General features: G+C 34.6%; 1 protein-coding gene across 1 annotated transcript in view; it reads left to right on the plus strand.

The window, feature by feature from the left end:
* Window positions 1-16,476, plus strand: part of NCAM2 (neural cell adhesion molecule 2) — a 277,781-nt gene that overhangs the window by 197,190 nt on the left and 64,115 nt on the right. Inside the window, exon 13 of the mRNA XM_054393199.1 lies at window positions 8,181-8,354. Coding sequence (XP_054249174.1) covers window positions 8,181-8,354 — 174 coding nt within the window. The remainder of the gene's footprint in view (window positions 1-8,180; window positions 8,355-16,476) is intronic.

Raw genomic sequence — 16,476 nt, forward strand, 5'->3', positions numbered from 1 at the left:
GATCTTCTTTTGATGCCTACACACAACTAATGAGAAACATATTACTTCTTCCTTTTGTATGTAACCATCCTTAGTCTAAGCAAAGTCCCAATTTCAGACAGTACATTATTTGCTTTCTACTTTAGTAAACTCTTCCCAGTATAAGGACTCACACAATCTAATTAGTTTCTTTTTTTTTTTTTTTTTGGGGTGTGTGTGTACATGAGAAGAAATTCTAGAAAAGAGTTCATAGATTCTTCAGTCATGTTCTTGATCATTTACTTTGTCCCATTTATTTAATGCAATTACTGGAGCAACTGAGTTTTTCTAATAGGACAACAGTACTATATGTGATATTCAATATGAAAAATTAATACTTGCTGTGATGTTCAAAATTGAGGTAGTAATAGAAGAGCTCTACATTTTAAGGAAAGGCACAGTGAATTTCTGTTCTGTCTTTATGTAAGAAATCTCAAGAGTTGTAAAAAGTTATCATTGCTTTGATTAGGTAAACTATATCTATTATGTACATATTATTTTCACCATTGCTTAATTTAGGAAATGTATTTATCCCTCTAAAAATCTCAGGACTTAATTTTCTAAATTTTCATGACTGGCACAGAGTTTCTAGAGTTACATTAAATATATCAAGCTAAAGGATGGCACATAACCCTCTGATGTTAGTCAGTAAGTGTATTTCTCTTCCGTAGCATGCTTTTCCTTTGGGGCAAAAGATAGAGCTCTTGATTCGACAACAGCACTGGTTCTGCTTGTTCTGGTGTGATAGGACCAGAGTCTTGTCTCTGGAGTACTGTATCTAAGATTTGTTACACATGAGGCTTTGCTCTCAAATTTCTCTCAAATAAAAGAGAATACTTGCCACTAGACATCTTTTTTAACTCCATGAACTTAAAAATTTGCACCTATCTGGCACCTTACTTTTCAGGACACATAAAGATGATAAACAATCAGGCCAGAAGAAACAGGAATTCAGGTTGTGGTTACTGATGTGCACTGTTTATTCGTATTCTGTATCTGCTGATTTTTCTCTTAGATTTTCATAGCTATGTCCCATTACAGTGTCTGATACTGCATGATGATTATTTTAGCCATGCATTTCTCTCCTGTATTTATAATTGGTTAATTAATTATTAATTAAAAAAGAACATTATTTTTTATATGCATTATTGTTCAGCAAATTCTCACATGAGAGCTTCTGGAAGTGCAAGCGAGAACAAACAACTCCATACAAGCTATAAACCTGTTTTGGCTTTTTAATGCAACTTTATCAGAGATGTTAGTGATGCCAGGTTTTCAAACAGCTTACTAATTCTACTTGCGCAAGACATTGCTTTACATTTTTCAATAGATTCTTCAGAAATCTTGATGAACACTTAAAAAAAAAATGTATTTGAGTTATAAGCATAAAAAGGTAAATAAGAGTTTTGGGATGTTATCAAATAAGACATGAACTATATATGGACATTCTATATTAATATAGTCTATATTCATATCATCTAATTATATGAAATGCAGAAAATAGAAGAATCTCAAATTTTGTAGTAATAATCGTGAAGAGGCATCCTTAACATAAGCCATTTGTAGTGTAGTGTTTCTGTGGCCTGGAAACAATGGGTTTGGACATATTAGGGCTCCTTTATACTAGACACTACTTAGAGTAGTGTAACATAATATCTATATCCTGAAAATTTTATATTTTTAGCATTTCATCAAAATAGACTTTTTAGGGGAAAAAAACCAGCAACTAAGAAAAGCAGTTCACTTGTACTTAACTGGCATTAGCTGGAAAAGCAACCCGGGAGGTGAATGATAAAACCATCATAGTAATTACAGATATAAAATGCCAAATACAGCTTTTTTCCTAGTTTTGCTGCCTCTGTTGCATTATTTTGATAAATTAGGAAGACCTAATGATTGTTATTTTCCATGTTAAACCCTGGTAAAATATTTTGATGCATTTCAGTACACCCTAGGTTTCCTTCTGGTTTTGATTGTAGATACTAATGCTGGTGCACGGCATTCTTTCTCAGTGGCTCTGTCAGGAAAGAGTAAATACTATTGCTAGCTGAGAGTATTAAGCAAAGTATGCTGCCAGGGTAAGTTTTACAAGTAATGATAATTTTCCTGAATAGTTTTCTCTTGGAAGTCTTCAAGAATGACTTGTTTCTTTGTGTTTTGTTCCATTCCATTTTTCTTCTTTGCTGGGTTTCTGCAGAATCAAACTATTTTGTTTGTTTTTTAACGGCTAGTTAAAAAGAGTTCATACTGACACAATGCCATTGTCTTTATTTCTGTTGCCCTCTATAACAAATTACATTTATGGATGATAGAAAAATATTTCTTTCAGAATTTAGGTGTAATTTTCAATCATACCATTTTGTATGACAGGAAAACTAGACCTCTTCACTCATTCCACAGAGCTACTGAATCAGCCTGAATTCCAGACACTTCCATTTAAACCTTTCAAAATAACTGAGAGAACTGCAGTCTGTTTATGGTTTCATACTGAAAGATGTTGGCCATTACTAGTAATTTCTGAGAAACTTCAGCAGTTTTTGAAAGGTTAATGAGATGTGCTCACTACCTAATTTGTGGTGATCAACTCTTAAAAATGCCATGTGTCTGAAATCCTCCTTTTTCATTGCTTAGATATTTAAATTGCTGTGTGAGGAGCATGTAGAATACATAAAGAACAACACTCCTTGTTTCTTGTCACTGCAAATCAATTACTTCAATTCACAACCACAGTTTTATTTTGGAAGTCTACTTACACTCTGTTTTTATTGGTTTCATTTTGGTTTTTTTTTTCTTTTTTTCCTATGACAGGCTTAGGTTTTTGCAAGCCAAGTGAGCTTGGCAGATTGTTCAAATGGCTTTTAGAGACTGAGGTTTGCACAGATATTCCTAGATTTGCCAAATCATTCTGTGATTCTGTGAAATCTAGTCATAGTTTATGTGAAATATTGGTGTACTAAGTAACATTGTTTATGTTGAGATCTCAGTATCATGGACATCAGTTGCCTAGAACTATGTTGTTGAAACATACAATTAATTGTCTTAAAATGGCAAATGTTAAGGCTGTGACACACAAAGCTAAACTGGATTTTTCAGGAAATGTTGTTCTTTAAACATGAATGTTTATTTTGCACACATAGTAGTGTACAGCTGGACTGAATCAAGACCCCCTAAAAGTAAACTATGATTCACCTCCAGGGGTCTCATGGCCTTACTATCCTAGATTTCCTTTTGCCCTTTATTCTGGGACAGCAAAGGAGTAAAAAATTCAGATAAATAGTCTGATTAATATTTTTGCCTGGGTTTTTCTTTCAGTCTTTGCACATGGAAGGATACTTTGTTTTTTGGTGAAGGCTGAGATTCTGATCTCGTCTCATCATGCCTGAAACTGTAGCTCAGCAAAGAGACTTAGAGTGACTAAGTGTTAACAGGATCAACATCTGGCAGAAACCATATTTGTAGGCAGTTAACATAGTTTGCAAATTAGCTGCATCATACAACTCTGATAATGAATTTCAAACTTGCCAAATTATCCCTATTATGCATTTTCCACAGTGTGCTGTAAAACATCACAGATTTGACAGCATTTATAGGTGGTGACATATAAGATGACTTGAAGAATTGACACTACCTGTTTCCTTTCTACGGCAATATTATAGGATACTAAAAGGCAAAATTGAAATACATTCTATCATGTCATTAGGTATTGAGACTTCCTATGCCACTTTATTTAGTTAAACTTGTTTTAGGCATCCTTTATACACCAAAAGTCAGTTGAGATGGAAAATAATAACAATATCAAAAGAAGATGCGGGAAAGACAAGAACTGAACTTAACAGAAATTGCATCCTGTAACCTACTTTACAAGAAAAAAGTCATGGTCAAAATATGGTAAGATTATAACTGCCAAGCACTGCAATATCCAATTTAACAGGTTACTAATCTGGATTTTTGGTGCTGGCACTTTGGTGCTTATTAATGCATGCTATTCCTTTTATTCTCCAAATATCTGTGTTTTCACTTAAGCAAAATAAAATCAAAGAAAAGGACTTTATTTTCCCTGTAGAATAATGCAATAAAATTGTAAGCATATTGTGTTCTAAGACAGTGTTATGGGATCTTACTGCTTTTTTTTTTTAATGTTTAGCAATATCAAGTAAAGGATTTTTACTAAAAACCCAAACAGCAACGTATTTTCAATAAGTATATGGTCTCAAACATATTATTTTTATTATTTAGACATTTATTTTCTACCTATCAGCCTGTTTCCTAAATAATTCCTTATTTTTCCATAATTTATAATGATTTGGTAGAATAAATCTATTGCCGTTTTTCTCAGGGAAAGACATCAAGGCAAGACTGAGCCAAACCTGTAGATTTAGGAGAATTTTTCCTCCATTCTAAGAAGGTGCAAATATGAACTACTGAATGGAGATCTTTGACTCCAAAGTTGTACTCCCAGACCCATCTCTTTCCTTGCCATGGTCCTGATATTAGTTATGTTCAGCATGTAGACATATTCACTTTCAGTCAATGTGATATAGAAAGACAGGAAAATCTGCAGAACTACACTAGGAATATACTGACAGGAGGTAGGAGAGTCACCTTGTTGCTTCCTTTTTCTCCATTTACATCAGGACAAGTAACCTCTCTAAAAGAAAAATATTTTGTTCTGTAAAACTATCCAAAAATTAGACTTTAAAGAAAATTTCCAGTGATAAATGATGGGCATTTATTGAATAGGTTGGGCAATGAAAGCAATAGATTTTGAAAGAGCATTTGCATATCAGTGGAGATAAATATGTACTCGTAATTCTGTGTGTACTTCTCTATTAGCTGCAATATTTTTTTTCTGGAATCAAACCAATGCTATTTAGTGGGCCAGCGTATCACAAAGCTAACCAGCTTTATGCACTGAGTACAAAATACGTCAAATGCTATTTTACACTTACTATTTTAACATCTCGTTTTACTTTATTTTTAAAGAATTCTTTAACGTTATATATGAATGCAGTCTCTTACTGAACAGAGGGACGGACACTTCAGAAAGAAGATGAGGCTGACTAAAAGCCTGACACTTCTTGGGTTTTTTTAATTGCTCAATTTAATGACTGAACTTTTGGTAAACTATCCTTTGTTTTGACAGGATTATAATGACAAAAAAAAAGATAGAAGTGGAACATGTGAGAAAGTATACTAGAATCTGTGCTATCACTAATTAATCTTTACTTTTTCTACTATATATTCCTTCAACCTATTTCTGTAACAGTGTACAAAAGAGTAATCAATGCCTACAGCAAAATTCCTCAAAGATTCATTTAGTTGGTTGGTTTTATAAGTAAGAAGAACAAGAAAGTTTATAAGGAAAAAGAACAAACTCTAGTTCTGTCCTTCCTGTCTCAGACTTCAGAGTACACAACTTTGTGAATCATTCTTCAATTCTGCTAAACATTGAGCCAAAAGCCTTGTAATTCTAACACAAAAATCATAGCAATGGTCCAAATAATTTCAATTGATAGAGGACTGCTAGATTGCACAGGAAGGCTGTTTGCCTTGCATGATCAAATTCATACTCACTAGAAAACTATAGAATTCAATTCAGTTCATTACGCTTATGATCTTCTTTAGGGAAAAAGGTCTAAATATGTGTCGTCTGAAAGAGATTGTAGTTACATGATACTATTTTAAAGGAATTGCTCGTATTTGTTTTTATTTTGAGTAGGAATGTGCCTCCTGTTGCATGCTCTTCAGGTGATTCATCCTTTACTTAGAACTGATATAGGTAAACTCTGAAAACCACGTGAATGTTACCTATACACATGGGTTGCTTGGATAGTGAGATGCATATTTAAAATGGTGTTCTGGATATATCTTGCACTTACATGAGTTATAAACATACTGCATTGTGATAGTTATGCAAAATATTTTACTGGGTTTTCACAGGAGCTTCATTTTATGCTTATTACCAAATGGAATCCTATCTTTATTTGCAGAAATTATACTTGAATTTGCAGGAGAGAACGTAAGGTTCTTCCTGAAGCATATCTTCTACCTTACAGCATGTTTATTATAAATGGTCATACACAGACATAAACATACAAGGAGAAGAGATCTCAGTAACATTTTGAAAGTCAAGAACAGAGTAGATATGTGAATACCACATTTTTATTTGACCAAGTAATTGTTGACCAAATAATTGTTTTGCTCCAAAGTGAAGTAACAGTGAATTGCCTTATAAAAAGAGCATGCACAGGCTAACAGAAAAATAGCTGGAGTTAAATTAAATATTCATTCAACCTTAAACATAATTTTTTGTTTCATTTGTAGCTTGTAACAACACAAAAGGAATAAAAGTGTTTAGAGACTATTTGTAATATTATAGATATCCACAGCAACTTTTAACTTGCAGTTAAATCCAGATAGCATTCAGCTGTAGTACTGCAGAGCTATATTTGTCTTCCTAAGTGACTGATATCCACTTCACTCAAGCAGTGCCATTCTGACTTACTTTAGCTGTCTGGAATTGCTTTGCTGGCATTCTTATGCTTTTTCCCACCCCTCTCAGAACAGTCATTTTTGCTAAGGAGAAGAAGAATCTGAGCACAAAGAATGATGATTAAGGTACTGTCACTACTGGGGGAAGAAATCTTGAATCCTTTTCTGCAGAGTAATACAGCTTCACTAGCAAGGGTGAAAATTTCCTGCAACATGCCATATGAAATGCATGTTTCCAGGAATAACAAAGAATTTGAGGGTTTGAAGCCCTCAGGCTGAGATTTGCATTCTACTTGAATCTTTAATGTAATGGATTTGTACTGTTGTTCATCCATGTAACTAAGCACGTGCTGGTTTTACCCCACGAGCTACAAGCATTGGGATTTCAGGAGACCTATTTTCAGATATACTAACTATAAGACTTCACAGAGATATTAACATTAAGACACTTAACTCTGATAACTGTTAGAGAAATTATCCTGAAAAAGATTAGGTACCTGATTATTACAAGGTTATGCAAATCAGACCCTGTAGAGCTTTTGCAGGTGTCCTTTTTCCTGAGAAATCATGGCAGAATATATCTTTAAACCCATTTAACAGAAATTTTTGGCTCATTTTCATTCAAGTACCACTACTGAGGGAAGCTGAAATGGATTATCTTTTCCCTCCCAACTGCCTGACAGACCTTTAATAAAGACTATATTTTATGTAAATGGTTTGGTACCTACTAATCAAATGATGGGCTTTGGCTCATATTCTTACATGCCCTTATAAAAATATTTTCCATTCCATGCAGACAAAAGCAATGTCAAATCTGTAAGCAGTTATGCAAATTATTGCCAGATGTATCAGAAGATAAATTTTTAATGGTGCTTGAAATTCATAGTATTCTGTCCACAGGATAAAAATTCTTCCTAGTGTTTTCTGAAGTGGCAACAACTCAAAATGCAAGACAATTGGAAGTTAGTCATTTGCCTTCTATGTTTTAGTTTTAACATACACTGTAAAACTACATCATGTTTCTATTTTCAAAGGTGTACTGACCCCAAGTTTAATGTTCTGGTTTTGTTTCATATCTAGCATCTCCATATTTACAGACATCTGCTCTATTTTTGTAATTCCTTTCCTCTTTCAAAGATTTGCACTTTCTTTTGATTTCAGAGACAATGTTTATTCAACTTTTCTGTAAATTATTTCTTAAATGAAAAGATAAAACTTTAAATTAATGATTCATGGGTTTGTTTTGTTTGTATTTCAATTTCATATAAACAACCAAATGATTTCTACATTTTTTGGTCATAATCTTGTTTAGAAGCATTCAGGTTCTGAACAATCTATTTAACCATAACAGTTCCTGTTAAATTTGATGTAAAGTTTGTTATACTCTTTTACATAATTATACAGACCCATCTCTTACATTTGCATATGATGAAATAAACTATTTAAAAGTGATATTATTAAATAATGTTTTTGCACAGTTTTAGCATGGAAGAAAATAAGTGCTGTTTTCTTACAGCTCTGTATTAGAAAGTTGCTTATCTAATGCAAACATTAGTGCATCATACTACATTTTCTTCTTTTCTCCCTTCAGGATTGTATGATTTATTAGAGTATATTATCAGCTGTCTAGGTTGCAATTGATTGTTACATTGATGTTTGTACATTTTTAGATGTGCCATCAAATCCTTATGGAGTCCGAGTTTTAGAGTTGTCACAAACCACTGCCAAAGTTGCATTCAATAAGCCAGATTCACATGGAGGTGTGCCCATTCATCATTACCAAGTGGATGTAAAAGAGGTATCCTCAGAAACCTGGAAAATAGTTCGCTCCCATGGAGTTCAAAGTAAGTGTGCAAAACCTACGTGTATTTTAACTGAAAATAATGTCAAGGGAAAACCATACAAGTACATGTTAACTGAGTCTTTGTTTCTCAATTAGTCTTAGTCCAGTAGCTGTATCTATATCTTAATGCAGAACTTTTTATAGCAGCTAGAAATCTTGATTTAATCTTGTAAAGGTCAACCAATAAGTTTTAGTTTTAAAAACTTTTGTTGAGCGAATTCATAATTGTTTTGCATTTTTTACTGTTCAGTCAAGTAGATATGATTAACGTTTTTGCACCGATAAATTTCAAAGGGTAGAAGTCACAGAGGAGTGAATTTGAGAATGTTATGTATGCAGCTAACTTAAACATTTTAAGTAAGCTGTTATGTGATATTTAATCTTTGGCCTTCATTACTGATTTTGAGCTACATAGTAACCTTTCTACATACATGTTAATATTCATGATCTCTGTTTCCAAAGAATATCTATAAAGTATTCAAACAAAAGCAGAGTCTATGGCTTTTGGAATAGGAGACAGGTCTCTCACCAGGACTATAAAGATGTAGTGAAGCTATGCAGGGAGAAAATCAGGAGAGCCAAAGCACAGCTAGAGCTCAACCTATATACAGCTGTTAAGGATAATAAAAAAAATGTTTCTATAAATTCATTAACAATAAAAGGGGGACTAGGGAAAATCTCCATCCTTCAGTATTGTGGCCTGTTGTTTTGGGCACCGCAATACAAGAGAGATGTGGAGGTGCTGGAGCGAGTGCAGAGGAGGGCAGTGAAGCTGGTGAAAGGCCTGGAGAATAAATCTTATGAAGAGTGACTGAGGGAGCTGGGCCTGTTTAGTTTGCAAAACAGGAGGCTGAGGGGAGACCTCATTGCTGTGTACAGCTACCCGAAAGGACATTGTAGAGAGGCTGGTGCTGGTCTCTGCTCACAGGTAATTAGTGATAGAACAAGAGGGAATGGCCTCAAGCTGTGGCTGGGTTAGGTTTAGACTGGACATTAGAAAAAAAATTTTCACAGAAAGAGTGGTCAGGCACTGGAATGGGCTGCCCAGGGAGGTGGTTGAGTCACCAACCTTGGATGTGTTTAAAGGTTGTTTGGATGTGGTGCTTGTGGATATGGTTTAGGGAAGAACCTTGTAGAGTAGGGTTATTGGTTGGACTTGGTGATCCTGAGGGTCTTTTCCAACCTGAATGTTTCTGTGATTCTGTGAAACTTTCAATGCCTTCTCATTTCTCTAAAGGCAGAAAAGCATATAAACCTCCTCAAACAGACAAAATTTCTTTAAGTTCATGCTGGAGTAGGGTGTTTATACAGAGTAATATCATCACACCATGTTCAAGAGATCAGTAATCCAGTGCATCCATGCTTCCCTTTGTGGTATTTTTAATAGGTAGTGGAAATTAAAGCAACCCTAACAGCACTGCACTAAGATGAGCATGTTTCAAATTAGAGGATTATTTCAAAGAAACTTATAATGAACTTGTGATTAACATATATTCAAAGAAACATATAATGACTGTTTATCTTTTGTTTGTCTTAACCAAACACAGTAGCTGTGTGTATAAATGTAATATTGTAAATCATTGTGGCATTAATTTTAGTCCAGTATAGCTTGTAATTCTTTCAATACTGGAAGATTTAAAGAAGACAATGTGTTTCCTCAGGTTGTGCACCATATGCATTTATGGGCATTAGTGTTTGTCTTCCCTTCTTTTTACATTATGTTTCAGACCAAGTTTGAGACTTCCGTTTTTGTAACTACTTCAATTAATTGGCAATAAATTTCTCTGAGAACTAGAGTATACCTGGTATTAAAACCTGAAGTGACCAGCCTGTGTAGCAGGGGGAAATAGAAGCAAATCCACTAAGTACAGAATGCAGTCACACAGATACTTAATTTAAATATAAAACCTGAACAGAAAAAAAAGTCCTGTGTTAACTTTGTAGAACAGTGTATTTACCTTACTTCCAATAAAACTTTCCTATTATTTATGTTAATGTGAAGTACATGAAAAGTTCCATTTATTACATTAGGAAAGATGCATAATTTGACTGAACTAGTTTTCAGAGTTGACTGGATCTACCTTCTTTGACACTGAACACTTCGATTTTGAAACATTATATATTTTTAAGTTGTTTTATACAGTTCATATTGGAGATTTATGTATAACACAAATTTAATTTCTTGGAATTATTTTAGTACAGTGTCTGTTTGAATTGTATGGTAATTTATTCTAAAACCAGAGTAGAGTGGCAGGTAAAAATACCTGCTGCCTTTTTGAAGACAATATCACTGTGAAGTAGATTGTGGGTATTTAGGATCTTTGCTGCCATATCTACTAAAACTGAATATACAGCTTCTTTGAGTAAAAGGCTCTTAATTCCTATATGCTGTCATCTTATTTCCCCAGACTTTCCTTCTGTGGAGTTTTTTTCAGTTTATTCTTCTTTCTTGGTTAGACGTTTTCAGGGATTTTACTTTCTTCAAACTCGTGTTTTCCTCTTCATTTTGTTGTCCCCCAACTGTAACACTGAGACATTTTGTTGAAAAAACAGAATAGATTATACTGTGTTTGGACATCTTAAAGATACCTCTTAATAGCATATATTTTCAAAGACTACTGCAAGTGATGACAGGAACTGTTAACTATGAAAACAATCTGAAAAGTCAGCTTGGTCTAAAAATGGATATACTTAGTAAATAGACAAATATTGGGAAGGTTAACTTTACTGACAGGGCAACAGAGAATATTAAAAATTAATGCTACATCTGTAATTAATTCATATTGGGTTTTGAAATGTCTTATTTGTATGCCTCTGCATAGAAAGATTGAGATTGTATATCCTGTATTTCTCTGAATTTATTTCTGAAACACTTAAGAAATCAAAAACTATTTGAGAATTTCAGATATTCACTAAACAGGAAGCACCTTGTTTTTATAAATCTTGGTGTTAAACTATGTACTGTGATTGGGAAACCAAAAGGTACCTAGTTGCATTTGTCATAGATTCTAGCAGATATTCTATGAATTAAAAAGTTGTTCTGCTTGTGAGATACTATGGAGCAAAACCAGAAAAACAAGATATGTTACCAAAACACAGACTGAGCAGCCTAGAGAAGTCTTCACTGATGGAGATGCCAAAAAATAGTATTAGTGGCCTATTTTTTAAATGAAAATGCTACTAAATATTGCTGGAATCCTTCTGAAAAATTCAGCCTTTGCTTGCTTCCTGAGCATTCAGAGGGTTTCAGCAAGTTTTCTAAAACATGTGTAAATTTCTCTCCATTTATGTTTTAGCTACTTACAGTGTCATGGTAGGATAACATTGAGATATCCTTTTTTAAATCCCTATTTTTCAGTTTCTGGAAGAATTTTTAAAGAAACTTTGTGTGAAAGATTTTCTTTGTTTTCTTTATACATTTAGGAAACTTTTAATTTTTTTTGAATGCTAAAAAAATACATGTTTTTGAGGCAATTTTTCATTGTGCTTAGGTAACTAGTGGACACTGTCCTACTGTACCTCAACATCTCAGCTGAGTGAGGAGGGTGTTTAGACTACATACAATTATTATCCTGTAATATGATTTGTAGGGGTGTGGTCAGTAGATTGAGAGAGGTTCTCCTCCCTCTCTCTTCTGCCCTGATGAGGCCACATCTGAAGTATTGTGTCCAGCGCAGAGCCACAAAAATGATTAAAGGAGTGGAACATCTTCCTTATGAGGACAGACTGAGGGAGCTGGGGCTTTTCAGCTTGGAGAAGAGGAGACTAAGGGGTGACCTCATTCTTGTTTATAAATACATAAAGTGTGAGTGCCAAGAGGATGGAGCCAGGCTCTTCTTGGCGATACCCAATGACAGGAAAAGGGGCAATGGATGGAAGTTGAGGCATAGGAAGTTCTATGGAAACAGGAAGAATTATTTCACTGTGAGGATGATGGAATACTGGAATGGGCTGCCCAAGGTGGTTGTGGAGTCTCCCTCTCTGGACATATTCAACACCTGCCTGGATGAGTTCCTATGTAACCTGGTATCAGTGATCCTGCTTTGGAGGTGAGATGTACTAGATGATCTCTCAAGGTCCCTTCCAGCCCCTAACATTCTGTGATTCTGTGATCAGAATTTCCATACTTGGTAAATATTCTTTAATGGAAACAAAATCATGGTTTTCATTTATTCACATCTTGGAGACAGGTTTACGGCTAAGATATAGACGCTAAATGCTGTTTATACAGGACAGTTAACTGCTTGCATATCTCAAAGTAATAATGGATACTTAAGTCATGATTTTTTTCCCCAGCAGCCAGTAATAAACTATGCTGAAATTTTACAGGATATCCTTTTATCAGATGATTTAACTCACAAATCGTAATAGCACTGTAGCCCATTTTTGCCATGATGTAGGTAACATGCAAATTCCAAGAACATCTTCTAAGGTGAAGAGGCAGAAAAATCTGCATGCAGGAGAAAGTTGTGTCTGGAAGACTATTAGCTTTGTTGTAATGCAAAGACTCTCCGGGTTAAACCGAATCTTATGGTCCCTCTCTACTATGACCATAAGGAGTACTGTAGTTGTCTTCATACAGTCGCAGATAACAGCCTTAAACTCATCAAAGGAACAAGGATTTTAAAAGTGTTTTAAAACGTAACAATCATTGTGGAAATGTGCTTACAGAAGTGATTTTATAAAGAAAGTGGTTATGAATGTTTAATTGATCTTTCAAATGGTTGTTTAAAAGAACTGCTACAAGCACTAACAAGTCATTAATTATCTTGTGATTAAGAAATTATAGCTATGTATAAAGCCTTTTAGAAGAAGGATTATAATTATCTGGTTTTATTTGTTTGAAAAATACAATAGAAGCTTACCAAAATTATTAGCATTCTTATGTAATCAAACATCCAGTAAATACAAATAAGTTCAATCAGAAAAATTAAATAGTAAAACATTGATTCTTTGCAAATCTATTTAAACAGCTTGCAGTTCTCTTAATCTAGGAGGAACATTGCTGGTTTCTTCATAGAATCCCACAAAAGATGGCTTTTGCCTCAATCTGTACTAGTTTGAGCTGTTTTCAGATCAAATTAAGGAGAAAATTCTGGAGTCTTGGAGCTGTAGCCAAGAATATGTTTCCCTATTCTTTTCCCTTTGTCTTTTATAATGAAGATTTCATTTCAAACTCTGTACTGATTGCAGCTATTGAAGGAAAGCACAGAAAGTAAAATCAATCTTTCTGATACGTCAGCTTCAGACTTTTTAAGGATTTAAGTCATAATCAATGCTGTCATAGTTCACTAAGAGATGAGAAAATGGCAGCCAGATTTTTATGAACTTGTTAGGTGCTCTTCTGAATATGAAAACTGTTTTGTTGCAGGCTAGCTGCAAGTCTTTCTGTCTCTTCACTTTACAGTTACAGTGCAGCATGGCTCCCTGGGAGTCAGAGTCCTGAGGGGAGATGGGGGACAGGGACAGTCAGGACTACCAGTGACCTCAGGGCCCAGACATTAATGACCCTGTCAGTAGTGCAAAGAAGCCACTAATCTTGAAGAAATAGAAGTGTGGATGATATTGGCAAGGTTCATTCTCCAAGGAGAGTGGATAAACAATGAGGAATATTTGCATGCTTTCCTCTGTAGACACAAAGACACCAGTGAGAAGGTGCAATCTTGCACCTGGGAAAAATTGTCTTACCACGATCTTCTCTGCATTGTAACTTTTGAAAAATGACATTCACTAATCAGTTTCTGAGTAATCACTAAAGACATCATAAGAGAGATGTTTGTTTTTTTCTTTTCCTTTCAAGCAATATTAAAATTTTCAAGGAAGATACAGAAAGGTCTTAGAGACTATGAAATTTAGTTCTTCATGTTTGTTCAGTCCCTTCAATTTCCATTCACAGCAGCAGATAATAGCATTTGTAGTGGTGTAACTTAGCTTACACACAAACATAAGCCAGTATGGATGGATTCTTGAAACTTCAAAAAAATATACCCTCTGAGAAAACTTTTGGATGCCTTCAGCAGGAACACAGAAATCTGTATTCCACCATCAATGCATCTCATCGTAAGATGGATATGGCACTAAAATCCTAGCAATTTTTCTTTCCTTGTTTCTGCTTACAGCTAGAGAAACATGTGAATGGATCTTTCTTTTCAAGGCATTAAAAATTTGTATAAGAATGAATTACCAAAGAAAACCAATCTCTGTGTTTCTACTGCTACTCAATTTGCTGAGTACAAAATGAAGAACAAAGTGAAAACCCAGTCCCATATTAAGATTACTGCAGAAATTCACCTACGGAATATGTGAATGTCATTTTAGAAAAGAGAGATCTGCATTTGGGGATTTGTATGCTAAATAGCCTCTCTTCCTGTCCTCTCTCTTTCTTCCTATGAACTGCAGTAAATATTAATACTCCCCTATCTGTTTCTATTATGAAAAGGGTAAAAAATGCACTTTTCTATTAAGAGTTATTCACAATGTGCGCTCTCTATGTAATCATGTTAAAGATTGGTGAATCTGATGTGCCCTAAAAAATAACTTACTCAAAGAATGCCTGTTCTGACAAAGTTTTTAATGTGAGTTCGGGTAGCTATTCAACATGGAATTTTTATATTCTTTACATCGGATCTTAAAAAAAAAAAAAAAAAAAAAAAGCTTGTGTTGGATATTATTCTGAAAAGAAAAAAAGAAAACAAAAGCAACAAACAAAATGTCAGGGCTTTACTGGCCAATCTTACTATAAACCTTCTAGAAAAAAATATTCAGTGAATTTGAAGTAAGGTCTTAACATTTTCTCTTTTACATTTAAAATATATATGATGTACCAATGGAAATGGTGTTTGTGTGCAGTTCATGCTCTTGGGTAAAACTAAACTTCAGTTTTGTCTTTAAGCAAGACTTTTTGATAGACATCACGTGAACAGAAACTCTTTCAGGCAACTTTAGAAGTTTATACTGCATGGTTTTCCACCCAAATTTCAGAAACCCCATTATACAAAAAGATATTTTTTCTTATGGCAAACTAGAGCAATTACTGTATCATGCTGTCATCATGGGGGTGGGGAGGAAATCTAATAGCTAAATCAATTAGAATTCTGATGTACTACACCTTCAGTTTTATGTTTTGTACTTCCTGCTTTTATGTTGCTTTCCTGCTTACTGCAGAGGGTATTGGACTGTAGAAGGTCCTTTCCAACCCAGACCTTCTATGTTTCTATACTGAAGCATGAATTTGTGTACCCCACTGATTACTAAAATGCTTATCAAGTATACCAATACTTCACCATTAAGCTGGGGACACTTTAAAATGGATTCCTGACAGATATGAACCCCAAATAATTCAATAATTTTCTTAATGAGTTTAATGTAAGTAGAGTATATCTCTATAATTTGCAGATCAAACAAATAAATTGTATATTATTTTGGTAGTCTAAGTCAACATCCAAAATTGGTAACTGAAAGTCTTTTAGGCAGAATTCATTAATGTCCAGCACTAAGTTGCTGAAATAGAAGGAAAAATGCATTCATTAGCCTGTTCCTGTGGAAAAATAAATTTTTAGAAAGTATTTGAGATGTTTAGCTCCTTGGCATATTCATCAGGTTTTGTTTCCTGTGTCATGAATTGTGATCACATTCAGTTCTTAAATGGCAGTTCCTATTCCTAAGGAGTGTTTCTTCATTTCTGGAATATCATGTATGTACTCCAGCAATTTAGTAGCACTTCATGTCTGTATTGGATTTGGCTGAGGTGGAGCTAATTCTCCCCAGAGCATCTTTCATAGTGCTGTGTTTTGCAGTTATGTAGCTGGGTGTTGATAACAAACCAGTGTTTTGGCTACTGCTGAGCCAAGCACCAAGGCTGTGCTTTTCCAGAATTTTCTCCCCAGCGGTAGGCTGTGAAAAGGGCAGGATCTTGGGACGGGACACAGCTGGGCCAGCTGGCCCAAACTGTCCAAAGGGGTATTCCATATCATATGGTATCAGCTAAGATATAAAAGCTAAGGGAAGGAAGGAAGTGTGGGGACATTTGTTGATGGTGTCTGTCCTCTGGAGTAACTGCTACACAAGTTGAAGCCCTGCTTCCTGGGAAGTGATGGAACATTTTCTGATAATGGGAAGTAGAA

Source organism: Indicator indicator, chromosome 1, assembly GCF_027791375.1.
Source record: "Indicator indicator isolate 239-I01 chromosome 1, UM_Iind_1.1, whole genome shotgun sequence".
Taxonomy (NCBI): domain Eukaryota; kingdom Metazoa; phylum Chordata; class Aves; order Piciformes; family Indicatoridae; genus Indicator; species Indicator indicator.